Genomic DNA, 17,615 nt, shown 5'->3' with positions numbered 1-17,615 from the left:
TTGTCCTCTCTTGGGGTGAAGTAGAGGGGAAAAAAGAGGTTGGAACAAAGAATGAAGAGAGTATCAAATCCGTGTGCAGGGCACTGGGCGGGGTGGGGGGGTGGAGGGAGGATTCGAAGGAGGAACAAGAAAGGAAAGGAAAGAAGGAAAGGAAAGGAAAGGGAAAGGAAAGGAAAGGAAGGAAAAAGGAAAGGAACAAAAGGGGCAGCGAAAGGAGAGGGAAGGAAAGAAGGAAGGACAAGGGAGAGAAAGCCCAAGCATGAGGGCTTAGAGAAGATTCAAGAAAGTTAGACAGTATTAAGTTATCTCAGGAATTTCTGAATAGGTTTTATAACACGGAGGTGAAATTTAGGAGTTTCTAATCAACAGAAAATGGGCTCCATTCTCTTCTCTTTGGCTTCCCTTCCCCTTTCCCCGACTCTCTCCAGAAGGAAGGAAAAGGGGAGAGCAGAGTATTGGGGCCATGGAAGGACCAGACTGCCTCTACAAAGTCTCATCAGAGCAGAGGGTGGATTGGGGAGCAGCCGAGGCTCCTGTCCCACCTCCCTTTGTAAATGGAGGGGTGTCCCACCCTTCCCCCTCCCAACCCCAAACCCCCAGCTCTACTTTCCCTAATGGACAAACACATTTGAAAGTTTCCAAATGCTATCATTTCTGTTAATGTTTAGCAATGTCCAAATAACACTTGCAAAGAAGTATGATATACTATTAATAAGGTTAAAAATAGCCAAACAACTGCAATGCAACTGATTTTTAGTGTACCTATAAAGAAATATAAAGTACTCTGATTATCAAGAGTCCCTCTGATTTAAAAAGTGATATGTTTTATATTTTAAAAAATACAGCATAAGTAAGTAAAGAGTCTGGCTAATTTGATAAATTGGATTAAACTAGTCCATAGCTTATTCCTGTTACATACAATCTCTTTTGAACTGTAAGATATACTTGATTCTTTCCGTCCATAATTTTCCTCCTAGATATGTGAACATAAATAAATGGCACACATAGCAAAAATTCTTACGGAGCTTTTTTTTTTTTTATTGAATCATTGATTTTACTAAAAGTTGTTTCTAAAAAAACAAAAAAAAAACCAAAAAACCTCCTGTTGGCATGACATTTAAAAAAACCATGGGTCTGAAGGACCATTTATAATAATAATACTATCTTACATATTTATAAGGCTTAATAATATCCAAATGCTTTCATGTGCATCATCTTGATTCTCTTAACAACATTTTGTTACAATAGGAAAAGCAACAGAGGATCAACGACGCTGACAGTTCAAGGTCCCATAAGTAGTAAATTTAAAAGCTGAGGCCAAAAGTGGGGCCTTTGGCACCCTGGCCCATTGGAATGTCCATCCCACCATGTTGTAAATTGGATTGCTGTGTAGAGGAGTAGAGCCGGTGCCATTTTAAGAGTGTATTATTTTCAAGTCAATTTTGTAAGGTACTCCTTCACATTTTCCAGTATTCTTCATAATTTCCATGTACTTATAGTCTCACCCATGTATTATGTTAAAGAATTCAGGTTACCTCAAAAAAAGTGGGAAAGAAATTTCAGAACTGCCCCCCTGCTGTGCTTTTCAAGGCAGCTCAATAGTTCCATTTAAATAAGACTTTCATTTTTCTTAACTCTTATTCTAGAAAAGCAGACCAAAATTCTTCATTCTACTTCCTAAAATCTAACTTTAGTCTGGGGGACAGGGAGAAAGAAAATGAGAATGGGAATGTATGGAGGTCGTGAGCCCAGGAAGAAATAAAATCAATGTAGAAGTCTCGTCTTTGTCGATTTGCAACTCTCCTTCGTTTCAGTTCTTCAAGCTCAGAAGGGCACCCAAACTCAGTGGGCGTCCCTGCCCTAAGACTCATCCTTGGGCCTGAACTCATCCTTCTCCTCAAGTGGGTATACTAAGTATCAGGGTCACCAGAAGACCCAGCTAAATTAGCATTTATAATCTTATGTAACATCTGTCCTGGAGAATAAAGTTCGTGGAGTCAAATAACCTTATAAAGTAGCCACAACACAGAGACCTCAGATATTTTTTAAATGTGTGTTTAGACCCAACAGAAAAATACAGCACAAGAGCAACGAGAATTTGTCCCTTATGGTTATAATTAGAATCATAATACGCCCAGTCTACACCTGCTTACTACAGCCTTGTGCAGCAAGGGTGAAAATCGCTGTGGAAAAGGGTCCCAGAGGAATTAAGTTAAGATTTCAACATATTCTCAGGTGTTGATAGAATGGATTTCTACTTGGGAGACCATATATATCTTTTGGGTTTGATGGCCACAGATTGTATGTGGACCATACGTCAATGTCTTATTCAAAGGTAGGTGCTCAATAAATATTTGCTGAATGAATGAATGTATAAATGGATGAATGCGTATTGCAAGGAAATTTAGGAATTCGAACTTGGCCAGAAGAACGCAAGTCCTGCTCCAACAACCCATCCAATCTAATCTTCCTGCCAAGTCAAGTAGAGCTCTGGAATCATCCAATCATGTCACATTCCTCTCTGGTTAGAAACGGAAACCACTGGCCCCTTTGGAGTAGTGCGGAAACAAATGAGAAATGGAGGAGCAGGGAAATCCTAGAACCTCGCTTTCATTTTTCACCTGATCTTTTGACTTCTAGGGTTTCTGCTTATTAAACAGGAAAAAAAATTAATTGTTCGTAATTTTCAAAACCCTCGCATGTGAACTCATTCTAGATGCAAACAACTTTAAAGGCAAAATCACCAGAGGCTACATGGTGTACAGGGCCTCATTACCAAAGGAGGTCACATAAAAATTAAAAAACACTAAAGAATAAATAGTCCATGTTATCCAGGGGGATGAGCTATGCAACCCAAGTAAAAATTAAAACTAAATTACATCCACTCATCAGCATTGCATAACACATCCGACTCACTGGCATACAAAGCAATTATTCCTGATAGGTGCTGAAACCAACACACCCAGCTGGGTTAGTGTGTCTTCAGAGACACAGGGCCTTGGGCTTTCTCCCTATGTGCTGGCTGTGTTTCTTCATGACCATGATGGCAAATAAACAATACTTCACAGCACCGTTAGACTATGCACATTTGAAATAAAAGCAATACAGATCGGTACGTGGCTAACATTCAGGACCCATCACGTGACCAAGAAACAGTGCTCCATTTCTAGAACACTATATCTGATCTTGTGTTTTAGGAAATCACATTTGTTTTATGCTATATAAAGAATTCTTCTTCTTTTTCTTCACCCTGGACTGGCAGGTGAAGGGGACATTGTGAGATTATCTTCCTTGCACCAAGATCCCTTTGGCCAGCAAGTGACAAAGAATGGGTCCTTGCCTTAAAGACTCTATTGTTCTTGGAGGCAGTTGCCCCTGAGGAGGAGTCTGGCAAGCAGGGTGGTGCCTGGCTGGTCCGGACATCCCTTGAAAATCTGCTCAGAAAAGACTGTCGGGGTCCAGAATTGACCACGGTGCACCCCGTGTCAACATTCGTTTCTGCCTCCAGCTTCCCAAAGCTGTCTTGCAGGCTGAGGACCTTTCTTCTGGCCCCAGGTTGGAGGTGGGGAGAAGGCAGATGCATCTGGATGCCCATTGCAGAGCTCCTGTCCTGGGACAAGCAGCCAGGGCTTTTCCACGAGGTGCCACTACAGCTGTCTGACCCAGAGCTCTCAGCAGGCTCTGCGCACTCCAGAGAACCCACCTTGAGCCTCCTGGACCGGTTCCTTCGGCATTGTGGCTCCAGGGTCCTCCTTGTGGAGACAGGGATCAGCCGGGAGCCCTGGAGAAGTGTGTCAGCTCCCGAGGTGCCATTCAGAAAGGAAAGCTCGCCATTTCTGACACCAAGTCCTGGATTCACCTGGACCTAAGGGACAAGTGGAAAAGAAACAAATTCAGCAGATGTTTTCCATTAACTAAATGCCAAGAACAGACCGTGCCCCACTCATCCTCTGCCACCCGGTGCCCACAGCAGACTTTCAATAAAGCCAGTTGAAGTGAAGTAATAAATGTAATCTAATCGTGAGATATATCAGTATCAGCTCCAAACATCTCTCTCTCTCTCAGACTCCCTAAAAAACATTTGACAAGGCGAAGAATCTGAGAATCAAATGCAACAACACAGTTCTTGTAGATCATGTTGTTCAAATGATGCCAAGATGTTCACAGGTGTTATTTGGTGGCCTCACCTGAGGTTGCAAATGATGTATTACCAACTATGCAAAAATAAGAACAAAAATCAAAAGCCACCAAAAGATAAAGATTGGAATAAGAATTCAATCTTCCAAAGTCCTTTTACATCATACTAACAATATATATCTTGAGCTATTGCAAGACATGTGGGCACTCCAAGCAGACTAATAATTAGACACCTTTCAAGTCAATATTCTTTAAATTTAGGGGGACTATTTATAGTACATATGCCATATGTAGTGGCATGTGGCAGAACATCGAAGAAAGGAGGGGGACTGCCTATATGGGACCTGCGGTGTCTTAATCCCTAGCAGCTCCATGCTGGTTTCAAACTTACAGACCCTACTCAGGAGAGCTGTCACCCCAGAGTTAACTGCTCTCTCCCTCCACACAATGGAGTTCACTGGCCCGCGTTCCATCCTTGGACTCTTGGGAGCCTCATCCCCTACTCCTTATACAACACTCTCACCAAGAAGATTTCTGGAAAAGACAGTTTTCTCTATCTTGTCAGTAGCTCTTAGAAATTGGTATCCAGGGTCCACCCCTGCCTGGCCCAAATATCAAAAAGAATGTACAACAGAACCTTACATGCATTTACTAAGTGAAAGAAACCCATCCGAAAAAATCTACATACTGTATGATTCCAACAATATGACATCTGGAAAAGGCAAAACCATGGAGAGCATAAAAAGGTTAGTGGTTGCCAGGGGTTAGAGGGGAGGGAAAGATGAACAGGCAGAGCCCAGGATTTTTAGGGCAGTGAAACTACTCTGTATGATACTACAACGGGGGATACAAGTCATTACACACTTGTCAAAACCATTAAAATGTACAACACCAAGAGTGAACCCTAAATAAACTATGGACTTTGGGTGATAATGATGTGTCTATGCAGGTTCATCAATTGTAGCAAAGGCAGCACTCTGGTGGGACACCCAGGGCAATCTCAGGGACACCCATGCCTTCAATTACTATCTAAATGATGAAGGCTCCCAAAAACATAACTACAGTTCAGATCTGTCTTTTAAGCCTCATACTTATCTATCCAACTGTCTTCCAGGCACCAACTACTCAAACTCAACATGTCCAGAATGAACTCATTTTCCTACTCATGCTAATTCTGTTCTGTTTAGTCTTTTTCCTTTCTTTGAACACTTTAGCCCCATGTTAGTCAAACAAGAGCATCACTTTCCCTTCTTCATCCGCATGTCATCCATTCTCATGGACTCTGCCTCCTAGAGATCTCTCAGATCTTCCTGTCTCTCCATGTACATTGCCATTAACCCTAGGTCAGACTCTCTCCATCTCTTGTCTGAATTATTGCAATGGTCATTTGATGATGGGGCCCCCATGGACACTCTTTTTTTTTTTAAGATTTTATTTATTTACAGTGAGAGAGGGAACACAAGCAGGGGGAGTGGGAGAGGGAGAAGCAGGCTTCGCGCGGAGCAGGGAGCCCGACGCGGGGCTCGATCCCAGGACCCTGGGATCATGACCTGAGCCGAAGGCAGACACTTAACAACTGAGCCACCCAGGCGCCCCCCCATGGACGCTCTTACCTCACTCTAGTCCCTTCTCCACTCCATTACAAGGGGAGCTTCAAAAACAGTTTTCATCATGTCACCCTCCTGCTTCTGATGGCTCCCTACTCTTCTTGAGATAAAAATCTAAGTCCTTTAATATGTCTTATCACACCCCCGCACAGTCTGCCCCTTCTTCCTCCCACCTGATCATTCACCACTTCCTTCCTTTCAGCCTCTGCTTGCCAAAATTGAACTTCTTGGTTATTATTTGCTCTTTCCCAGTGCCAGTGTTTGTGGATATTATTTCCTCCGTCTGGGATATGTCTCTTCTAACCTTTTTTCCTAAAAACCCATGGCCAACTCCAGCTTCTACATCATTTCCTCTTGGAAGCTTTCTTGATATCACTGAAGCTGGGGTAGGTCCCCTAAATATTGACTCTGCCACTTATTAGTTGTTGCACTTTAGACAAGTTACCTAATCTTCCTATGCCTCAGTTTCTTCATCTATAAAAGGAGATAATCATAAGTACCAGCATCATAGAGCCATTGAAAGGATTAAATGATAACAGTGCCTGGGACATAGTAGTGCTAAATATGAGTTGGTGGGCGCCTGGGTGGCTCAGTTGGTTGAGCGACTGCCTTCGGCTCAGGTCATGATCCTGGAGTCCTGGGATCGAGTCCCACATCGGGCTCCCTGCTCAGCAGGGGGTCTGCTTCTCCCTCTGACCCTCTTCCCTCTCATGCTCTCTCTGTCTCTCATTCTCTCTCTCTCTCAAATAAATAAATAAAATCTTTAAAAAAATAAATAAATATGAGTTGGTCATTATCATAGTAATTAGTATTGTTACTAGCTCTTCTAGCAGCCTATACTACCATATCATAGTAGTTAACCACACTGTTATGCACCTGCACACTTACTTATCTGTATCTTCCTCTAAACTTGCCATCTGGGAGAAGGATTGTATTCTCCTTCTTCATTGTTATATCTCCAATACCTAACATAGTGCCTAGCATGTGGTAAGTAATCACTAGATGTCTTCTGGATACATAAGTAAAGCTTAGCACCTAAGAAAATATAAATTTTGGAGCACCTCGGTGGCTCAGTCATTAAGCATCTGCATTCAGCTCAGGTCATGATCCCAGGGTCCTGCTCGGCAGGAAGCCTGCTTCTCCCTTTCCCATTACTCCTGCTTGTGTTCCTGCTCTCACCATCTCTCTCTCTGTCAAATAAAATAAGTAAGTAGGTAAATAAATACATAAATACATAAATACATAAATAAATAAATAAATAAATAAAATCTTAAAAAAAGAAAATATAAATTTTTACATGTAGAAATGTATGGAAATGTAGAATCTATGTATTGGGCCCCTAATTATTGACATTAATAGATATAAAGTCTTATCAAAAAAATTAAAAAAGGCTTTCATCATATGGTTGGCCATTTCTGCAAACTTTTTAAGAGAATGAAATGTCAACTTTTCCTTCTTAAAGAAAGGTCTAAAGATCCTTGGATCACATAGCACAAATGAGTTCAACATTATTAATGTAGAAATGCAGATGTGTGCAGTTAGAGTGAAAAATTTCTAGGAGAAACATAATGCTGAGTGATTGAGAGAAATCCCTTGAGGTAGAAGAAGACTCCTCTTGCCAAAAAATAGAGTGAAATGCATTTTGTAGGAATTCTGATCATTTAGAGTTCATCTTTCCAAGAAATATTTGTAAAATGTTACAAATTGAGAGCTAGCTTTTTCAAGTTTCAGGGAATGCTAGCAGTTATCTTGATGAATAGAAAGATCATTTGTCACTCATTTGACTCTAAACACTAAGAAACAAGAGAATATACATCATTGAAAAATGATGAAGCTGTTTAAGAACAGATTCACATCATGAAGGGAAAATAATATTGTCTCTTACTAGAAGTGATTCCAAGAGATAGCCAAAGAGAATTTTTCCTACACTGAGAATAAAATTAAATGGTAACAAATTATACGGATAATAAGAAACCCCAAAACAATGTCAAACTTGCTTACCTAAGAGTTGAAACCAGTCCCTTCCAATTAATTGATCTTTAAATTAAAGGTACTTACTTCAACTGATTAACCAAAGCCACTGATGTTAACCTGCTTTTCTATAAGAGTGAAAATCTTCTAAGCAATGCCTCCAAGTGTTTTTTTTTTTTTCAGGGCAGCATAAACCCAAGTATTGAGTGAGAAGAGCAGGGATTGGAGAGAGAGAGAGAGAGAGAGAGAGAGAGAGAGTGTGTGTGTGTGTGTGTGGCTATGTGTGTGGTTCTGTGGGGTACATTAGGGGTAGGGATGGAAAAGAAAAAAGAAAGGAACAAAGAGGGAGGAATAGAGTCTGAGTGTGCACAGCTGAGAGATTTGGAAATGAGAAAGGACCCTCAAGAAATGCTACAGAAGGGCGCCTGGGTGGCTCAGATGGTTAAGCGTCTGCCTTCGGCTCAGGTCATGATCCCAGGGTCCTGGGATCGAGTCCCGCATCGGGCTCCGGGCTCCTTGGGAGCCTGCTTCTCTCTCTCTCTCTCTCCCTCTCCCTCTCTCTTCTTCTGTCTCTCATGAATAAATAAATAAAATCTTTAAAAATAATAAATAAATAAATAAAAGAAATGCTACAGAAGAAAATAATTACTTTCTTCATGAGAGACTATGTTCTTTCATTTTTCAATAGCTAATGAAGAACATAAGGACAAACTTAGTAAATGTCTGTTGATAAAATGAAAAGAACCACACGCTTGCTTACACCAAACTAGCTTCTGGAATATATACTTTTCTGAAGAGACAGACTTATTTCCTGAAAACAAGCAATCAATCCATGCTTCAGAAACAGCTGTCTACCTACTAGTCTACTGGAAATAGACATTTACAACAAAGTACTGAAAAGAGGTAGAGAGTCATAAACTCCAAAATTATATGGTGCAACAATAAGAAAATGTATAATCAATCACGTATTACAAAAATTTCCATGTAAAACATACACCAAATGGGAGTGAATGTGCACTTGAGCTTCATGGCAGATTTCATAGAGAAATTGCTATTTGAGCAGAGCCTTGAAGGATGGATAAGTAAAGAGGAAGAGAAAGACATCTCTGGATAAGGAACAGCTTAGGCAATAAATACATAGATGTAGATATCCATAAAATGCAACATTTTCAACCTAAACAGGAATGAAATTCTGACACATGCTACATGGATGAACCTTGAAAACATTATACTGAGTGAACTAAGCCAGACGTAAGGGCAAATATTATATGATTTCACATATGGGAGGTGCTTAGAATAAGCAAATTTATAGGGACAGGAAGAAGAAAAGAGGTTACCAGGGACTGGGGAGAGGAGAGAATAGTGGATTATGGTGTAATAGGTACAGAGTTTCTGGTTGGTGTGACGAAGAAGTTCTGGAAACAGACTATGGTGATGGTTGTGCAACATTGTAAATGTACCTAATGGCACTGAACCCAACACTTAAAAATGGTTCAAGTGACAAAGTTTATGTTATGTGTGTTTTACAACAATAAACAAAATACCTGGGTGCAGGAATGAGCCTAGAGTTCTGGAAAGAAAGTTGGGATAGCGATAAATGTAGCAGTCGTTTGAAAATATATTCATCTATGATGTGCTGGATAAAATAGGATGCCTGGAGCTAGAGTGAAGAGTTAGAATGTCATAATAATAATAATGCATATTTCAAGCTATGCGGGCTTAAAGGAGGAAGGGAGAAGAGGAATGACCCCAGAGGAAAACTACAACAGTTGGGTGTGACTGAATGTGCAGCTTCTGGAAAAAGAGGCTTTAATTGTGACAAAAACCAGAGCAAATGGGGACAGAGTGATCAGAGCTGGAGAAGATGAGGGAGATGGTGACTTAGGTTTTGCTTGGACTGAATGTAAGATGAGGATGAGACATTATGTTCAAATCATCTTACAGGAAGCTGGAAATAAGCTAAAAGATAAATAAACAAACAAATAAATAAATAAATAAGCTAAAGCTCAAGAGCTAGAGATACAAGTAAGGGGAACAAAGATGATATTAAATCCACAGGATGATCTATATTTCTTTTTTTTTTTTAAAGATTTTATTTATTTATTTGAGAGAGAGCATGAGAGACAGAGAGCACGAGAGGGAAGAGGGTCAGAGGGAGAAGCAGACTCCCCGCTGAGCAGGGAGCCCGACGCGGGACTCGATCCCGGGACCCCAGGATCGTGACCTGAGCCGAAGGCAGTCGCTTAACCGACTGAGCCACCCAGGCGCCCCTGATCTATATTTCTTAATCTTAGGGAAACCTTTAGTCAAAGACAGCAGTTCTCAACTGGGGGAAACTTCACCCCCCAGAGTCATTTGACAAGGGCTGGAGGCATTTTGATTGTCACAACTGGGGTGCAGGGGTCGCTGCTACTGGCATCTAGAGCCAACGATGCTGCTAACATCAGCAATGCACAGGACAGTCCGCCATGACAAAGAATCATCTAGGCCAAGATGTCAATACCACCGTGGGTGAACAAACCTGATTCAGGGACAAGAAGAAAGAGGTGAGTCCTTGGGAAGGGACAGCCAGAGAAGATAAACTGCTTAGTTAAAGAGCTGGGTTATGGAAGCCCACAGAGGAGAGACTTTCGAGGGAGGGGCGGTCAACATTTACTGATGCTGGTGGCCTTAGAGCAAAAATTCTTCCAGAATCTGTATGAGAGGGGAGCACGCAGGGCAAACAGCAGCTCCCAAGACTAGCGAGACAACAGACAAATACAGGGAATCACAGCTTCTTGGAGTGGAGACTCATAAGTGGAAGCCACAGCAAGAACCAGTGCCAGATGAGGAAAAGTTCAACTGTGACTGAGGAATGGTGGAAGGTTCAATGCAGACAACTCTGAGGGTTAAAAACTCCAGGGGGACCCAGTCACAGAGGGGCCCTGCAAGCTTGTGAGATTTCCCTCCAGGCGCTTGACCAGATGCTCACAATAAATATCGGAGAAAAATCTCTTTGTGCTTCTGGAAGGGAAGGAGAAAAAGCACCACTTTTAAACATGCCAGAAAACTGTGTTATTAAAAGGCCTGCTCTCAGAGAAAACTAGTTAAGCAGAAGCTCACCTGAGCCTGACTGACCTGGGGGAAGGGAAATATTCAATTCCAGCCCATTCTAGCCATCCTCTCCTGCCAAAGGAGGGAGAAAAAAAATTAAAAATACTTGTGAATTCACAGTCCTAGGCATAGACTCACTAAAAGACTGTGTGCAATCTAATCATAGAATGCTTCCCCTTCCCCAACTCCTCACCACCACATTACAAAAGGCCTATTTTCAGCAGTTCCTTTAACCTGCTACATCATGTCTAGCTAACAAAAACAAAAACAAAACAAAACACAAGTCATACTAAAAGGTAAAAAAACACAATTTGACGAGACAGAGTAAGCATCAGAACCAGGCATGGCCGAGTTGTTGGAATTATCATGCCAGGAATTTGAAACAGCTATGATTGATGTACTAAGGGCGCTAATGGATCAAGTAAACAGCATGCAAGAACAGATGGGCAATATTAACGATAGAAACACTAAGAAAGAACAGAAAGAAACACTAGAGATTAAAAAAAAACCACACACACTGTAATAGAAATCAAGAATGGGCTTGGTTTTGATGAGCTTACTAGTAGACTGGACACAGCTGAGGAAAGAATCCTGAGCCTGAGAGTACCTCAGAAGAAACTTTCAAAACTAAAAATCGAAGAGAACAAAGACAATAAACTAGAACGGAATATCCAAGGACTGTGAGACAGCTACCAAAAGTGTAACAGATGCATCGTAGGCAGACCAGAAGGAAAGAGAGAGAGAAAGGAACAGAAGAAATATTTGAAATAACAATGACTGAAAATGTTCCCCAAATTAATGTCGGAAACCAAACCACAAATCCAGGAAGCCCAGAGAACACCAAGCACAAAAATTCCTCAAAAGCTTCACCTAGACACATTGTTTTCCAAACTACAAAAATCAAAGATAAAGAAAAAATCCTAAAAGACACCAGAAAAAAAAAAAAAAAAAAGACAAGAGTGGGGCACCTGGGTGGCTTAGTCAGTTGAGCATCGGACTCGGGATTTCGGCTCAGGTCGTGGTATGAGGGTCATGAGATCGAGCCGTGTGTCAGGCTCTGCACTCAGCTCGGAGTCTTCTTGTCCCTCTCTCTCTGCTCCTCCCCCCACCTCAAGTGCACTCTCTCACTCTCTCTCAAATAAATAAATAAAATCTTTTTAAAAAATCCAAAGTAAGCAGACGAAAAGATATTCAGAATTAGAGCAGAAATCAATGAAATTGAAAATAGGAAATCAGTAGAGAAAATCAATGAAATCAAAAGCTGGTTCTTGGAGAGCTGTGTGGATTCTAACGCAAGTACCCATTGTAGAGGATACAGAGGTGAGCCCACAGACGGGAGGAAGGATATGCAGGCCTGAGTTCCAGCTTATTCAGCAGAATAAACTGGGAAGAGCTGCCGGAAAGGATGGCTGATGACCAGAGTCTGTTGTTGAGACTCAGTATCCCAGGTTGTACTGATGTTGGGTTCATGTACCACCAGTGCAACTGAGCCCCCCGTCCAGGTCTATGAACAAGACACCACCACCGTGGGACAGGAGATGGAGATGCGTGTGAACTTTCCCATTTCATCCATCTTGGGAGCAGTCAACCCTTGCCAAGAGAAACCTGGAAGGTGGGCCCTCAAGGGGCTAAGAGAGAACCTCCCCGCTCTTGCTGTATCCTTGGCCTGGGGCACCTCCTAGTGACGGGTGTGGAGAACACAGGCGGAGACGGGCGGAAGGATATCAAGGTCACGTCCCGGCCAAGGAGCTCTGAATGGTGACACCCAGAAGTCTTGTAAGTTACCTTCCCTATGGAGAACGTTTTCTTGTTTTCCCCTTTATCCTCAAATTTTCAGCAAGACCTTGCTGAAAATTACAGCCCGGTTCCGGTAGCATTGTGGAGACGTTGGCAAGGACATGCCCATAAGTGCAGGGTGGTGGCGGCGGCAGTTACCAGTGAAGGCAAGCTGGCCCGCAGCACTTGCCAACCTCCTGGGAGTTATTGGCAACTCCACTAGAGACCAACGGCCCGGTGAGGAGAGCAGGGTGAAAGAGCCTTAGGGGCGTGTTCTAGCGTATCTGAGAAATCGCACCGTCGGGACTATGGCATGCCACCAAGTGCATCACTGGTCATGACATTGTGATCTTCGCCTGCTTTCTGGCTGCTCCTTCTCACATTGCTTCACTTGTTCTTCTTCTCTTTCTCTACTCCTGGAGTGTGGACATTTTGTAGATTCTGCCTTCATCTCTTCCCATTCTACGCTCTCTTCCTTGATAACAGCACTTCTTCCCAGGGTTTCAACCATCACCCCAGCCTATGTCCCTAGGCCAAGCTCCAGCTCTCAGAGGCCACCTGATCGGGAATATCTTCACCCAAATGACATGCCAGCGTCTCAAACCCAATGTGTCCAGACTCATCGTCACCCTCCCTCTTTTTGACCCCTACATCTAATTCATTTCCAAATCTGTTAAGTCTACCCCTGGACTACAGTTCATATTTAACCTCACGATTCCAGTATGGGTCTTCTTACTCAAAAACTTAGCTGGCCTCTGAGGGGATGACTGAAGTCACCTTTGGATCAGTCAGTCTAGTACGCATCCAATCTACCCTGCGTGAAGGTGCCAGGGTTAGCGTCCTAAAGCGTATACTGCAGACTATCACGTCTGCCCCTTCTCTGAAAACAACTAAAGCCTGTTGTACACCCTCCTGCCCCCATACTCAGTGGGCCAAAAATCGTTCTCCTAAACTCATTTGAACTCTCCAGCCCTACACCATTCTACCAGTTGGTTCAGTCATCCTCCGAGTTATACATCCTCCACACAATTTTTCCAAACTTGGTCACATTAACTCTTCCTGTCCCCACACTCAAGGTGGGGACGAGGCATTTACCATAGGCCACTTGATATTCCAGGCACTTATGGGAGAGTCGGGACCCCCATCAGCCCAAGGTCACACAGAACACCTAACACAGAAGGCGGCATGACATCACACCGAACACCTAACCAAAGGGTCACAGAGGATTGGCTGTCTCACCTCCCACAGGGCAACTGCGGGAAAAATGCAGGGACAAAGGAGGACTGCTAGAGAGGGGAAGGGAAGAATCGACCCAGCGTACTTATGCAACCATCCAGAACTAAGACAAAGGGACAACAGGGCCTAGAACAGGGCCTGGTGCAGGGCAGGCACTCAGGAAGAGTATTTGGTGAATGAAGAAACATGGACATATTTGATCATTTATTGGCACATTCATTCATTTACTGAGCATCTACTCTGTACCCTACTATCGCTCTCATCACAAATACGCATTCTAGACTCTGAGAAGCATCAGACTGTCTGCATGGACAGGAGGTCATGTGGGAAAGGAACTGTTCACGGTGTGCATCTGGCTAGATGGCCAGTGGCTTCTTACCTAGACAATGATCACATTGCTTCTGCGTGATCTCCTACAGCTTCTACTTTACAGAGCACCTCATTTATATTCTCTTTTTTGATCCTCATAACAAATTATACATGTCAGTACCACTCACAGACTCCATCAGTGACCGCTGATTGCAGTAAGGATAAAATAGAAGCTCTTAGCAAGGGTCTGGTTCATTCACACAAGAATGTATTTGCCTCCCGTGTGCCAGACACTGTTCTAGGTACTGGGAATACAAAAGTGGGCAGAGAGCTGCCTGCCCTCATGGGGCTTACCTTCCAGTGACTGACCATATTCCTGGTGATGTGGTCTCCACCCGCCCGCTCCTCCTCTTTCCACCCCAGCCACATAGAACCTCAGGCAGTTTTCTGAACATGCCCTGCTAAGAAAATGTCACACCACACAAGGTCACCCACTGTCTCTCCTCTTTGGAACACCTTCCTCCCTTCTCCATCTGCCTACTTCTTTCTGGGCTGTCCAGCCTCAGCAGGTCCAGGTATCACTCCTTAGGAAGCTTGGTCCACCGCGCTCCCTCACCATGTCTAGCACGCCCGCATGCGTGTCCTTTCCAGCCCTGAGGAAAGGTTATTTGTGGAGAGGTTAATTGGTGGTTACGGTTTTCCCTTGAATAGGTGTTATTTTCTTTCTTTTGGTCAATATCCGTCATCTTGGCCACCCCGCATTTGTTCCCCTACTGATCTTCACTAGGGGTCCTTACTCTCCCCTGGGAGTCCCAGGAGGGTCTGACTCCACAGATAATCCAGGTGTGGAGAGCAGAGCCTCTGCCTCAGAACTACACCAATCCACACGAATCCCATTCCCTTGGATGCAGCAATTGGTTTAGAGAAGAGCATCTGATCCAAGTTGGTCAGGTTGATCTTAAAAATAGGAGCCATTAAAAATGTGCCCCCTGCTGCACACACATACTCAATGTTTGTTTGACAGTGAGGTTGATTTTAAATGCTGGAGATTAACCAAGGCTGAAGGAGAAACTTTAGATGCCTTGGTAATTGCTGAGTTAAGTAAAAGGCACAGAAACTTCCTAGGTTGTAAGAATTAAAGTAATCAATGTAATAACACTTAGTTTAGGTCATAACAGATAATAATAGCTAAAATTGCATTCTGGGCACTGTCTTAAGCACGTGAAGCATTACGTCATTTCGTGTGGATAACAACCCACACTATAGAAAGATGTTAATATTACCTCCATTGTGCTAATGAAGGAATCAAGGCTAAGCCAGGCAGCTACTGGGTACAAGGCTCACGGCCACAGAACACTCCACGGGAGATGACACATTATGGTAGTGATCATGACTGTGTGTGGCTTAAATGGGATGCTTACAGAAGAAGGCTTTCATATCCAGGTTTTCTTTTCAAAGGCATTCTAACCATCTAACTTGATTTGGGGAAAAATTGACAGTGATCCAAGCTGCTTAAACATTAAGTCAATAGGAAAAAATAAATGAAGTCAACAGGACTACAAAATTAACAATCCCAACCATAATTACAACTTCAGCTTCCTTAGGTCGGATGGAAAGAGCTTATACTATTCCCAAACCCCAAAGCGTGGGCAAAGTATTTGCACACAGTTTTAAAGGACAATCTGAGAAATGTGGTGTCGTTGGATTCTACCGCAAACCACTCGCATAAGCTACAAGCTCATGGAGAATGAACTCCATCATCTGTCAGATGAGGGGCTTTTATTAGATCAGTGACTCTCAACCCTGACACTACTTATTTGAGTCATCCAAGGCACCCCTGGAGATGCTGGTCTAACTGGCCCGGGGTGCAAGCGTGGCACGGGAATTTTTGCAAGCTCCCCAGGATTCTGATGTGCAAGCAACGCTGAGAACCACTGCATTCAATCATCCAAAGGCCCATCTCAGAGGTAAAATCACACAGTTCCATGTGTGTCTACAAAGATCAGAGGCAAAACCAGAATACCTGAAGCAGGATCTTATTGCCATCGTAGTCTTGCGTCTGCCACCTGGTGCGGCTGATGGGGACGCACGGGTGGGGTAGAAGAGGCACTAACTGGCCGATCTCTTGAACCTTGAACTGCAGCACAGAAGATTCTTTGGGGTCCACTGACATTCCAAGGGGCAGCTGCGCCAGGGAGAACTGCAGAGCGAAGCTCTCAGTGGCATAGAGCACGAAGACACAGAAGTTGCTTTTCTGCACGGTGGCTTCCTTCTGCAGGATCAACTCATAGAGTCTGATGGCATCCTCGTAGTTATCAAAACTGCAGTAGAGTGTCACCCTCAGGACCTCGGAGCCATAGTGCACCTGCCTCACACCCCAGACGGGCATCTGGCTGTCCACACTGTAGAACTCCTGGTTGGCAAGGATGTAGGGACACGGCCCCCCCTGAGCATTCGGGGCAGGGTAACAGTGCCACGGCCAGTGCTGGAGGGAGTCAAGAACCCGAAAGAGCCGCTCCTCTCCCAGGCTCTCGTGCAGGAAGAGCAACACAGACATCCCCGGGAACCGTGAGCGCTTGGAGTGGCACTTGTCATAGGATTTCACTGGACTGACCCGCTCTGACACCAGAAAGGGATGCACGTCTGGGCAAATGCAGTCCAGGAGCTGATCCAGAGTTTGCTGCAGAAGCGAGCCATGCCCAGAGTTGGCGAGCAGGTGGACAGTCATGGCCAGAGGCTCCGGTGTCCCGTCCATTCCGGACTGCCTGAGGAGTACAAAGGAAGCAGGCGTGGAGGGTCCACCGGTCAAGCTTCTGCAGCGAAGGAAGAAGCGGGCGGTTTTCCCGCGGAGTCTTCAGCCCACCAGGAAACCTGCAGCCATTTCAGAGCAAAGCTCCTAACCTGGGCCCCTGGTTGGCAGCAGCCGCACAGCCTGACCATCCACACAAACTGGGGCACAACAGCCTTGGGGTCAATGTTATCCAGCTCATGCACAATGTAACTGCGCCCTGGACTTGTCCAGGCACTCCCCGGGGTTTCTGTTTGACCTAAAAACCTATAATCCTGAGAAACACCCAAGTGGGTGGTTCTTACGGTCACTCAGTAAAGGAAATGACCAGGCAAAGAGGCACATGAGTCGGCTCTGTTAGGCTGATAGCAATCTGTTTAGTTGAAAAGACATCCATTTTATGGGCCCACAATGGGTTCTGATTTCCTCCTTACATCTCTCCGTGTTTACAGTAGGCTGCCAGGCCACCTGAATACAATGACTGCTTTCAAACAATTCTTGAAACTTGTCCCCTTGCCAGGATTTTTTTCCCCCTTTGTCTTTTTATTTTGTTACCGGACAACTGATGCTATGGCATTGAAGAGAAGATACTGTATCTAAATAATACTGAGTGTTCACTGAAAATTATTTGCTCTGATGCAAAGACTGAGTGTATGTACTGAAATGTTGCAAAAAAATAAAAAAAGATGTTGCAAAAA

General features: G+C 43.8%; 1 protein-coding gene across 1 annotated transcript; it reads right to left on the bottom strand.

Moving 5' to 3' along the window:
- Positions 1 to 1,186: 1,186 nt before the first annotated feature.
- On the bottom strand, positions 1,187 to 16,884 carry FAM124B (family with sequence similarity 124 member B). The gene is made up of 2 exons (XM_028105281.2): positions 16,153 to 16,884; positions 1,187 to 3,865 (listed from the first exon to the last, which is right to left on the bottom strand). Exons 1-2 carry the CDS (start codon positions 16,882 to 16,884, stop codon positions 3,218 to 3,220), a joined length of 1,380 nt encoding a protein of 459 aa, XP_027961082.1. The 3' UTR covers positions 1,187 to 3,217.
- Between the last annotated feature and the right edge of the window lie 731 nt (positions 16,885 to 17,615).

Source organism: Eumetopias jubatus, unplaced genomic scaffold (assembly GCF_037043125.1).
Source record: "Eumetopias jubatus isolate StellerSeaLion01/CBP00866 unplaced genomic scaffold, mEumJub1_p1.0 scaffold_3, whole genome shotgun sequence".
NCBI classification, from domain to species: domain Eukaryota; kingdom Metazoa; phylum Chordata; class Mammalia; order Carnivora; family Otariidae; genus Eumetopias; species Eumetopias jubatus.
This window is presented reverse-complemented; position numbering and strand designations above follow the sequence as displayed.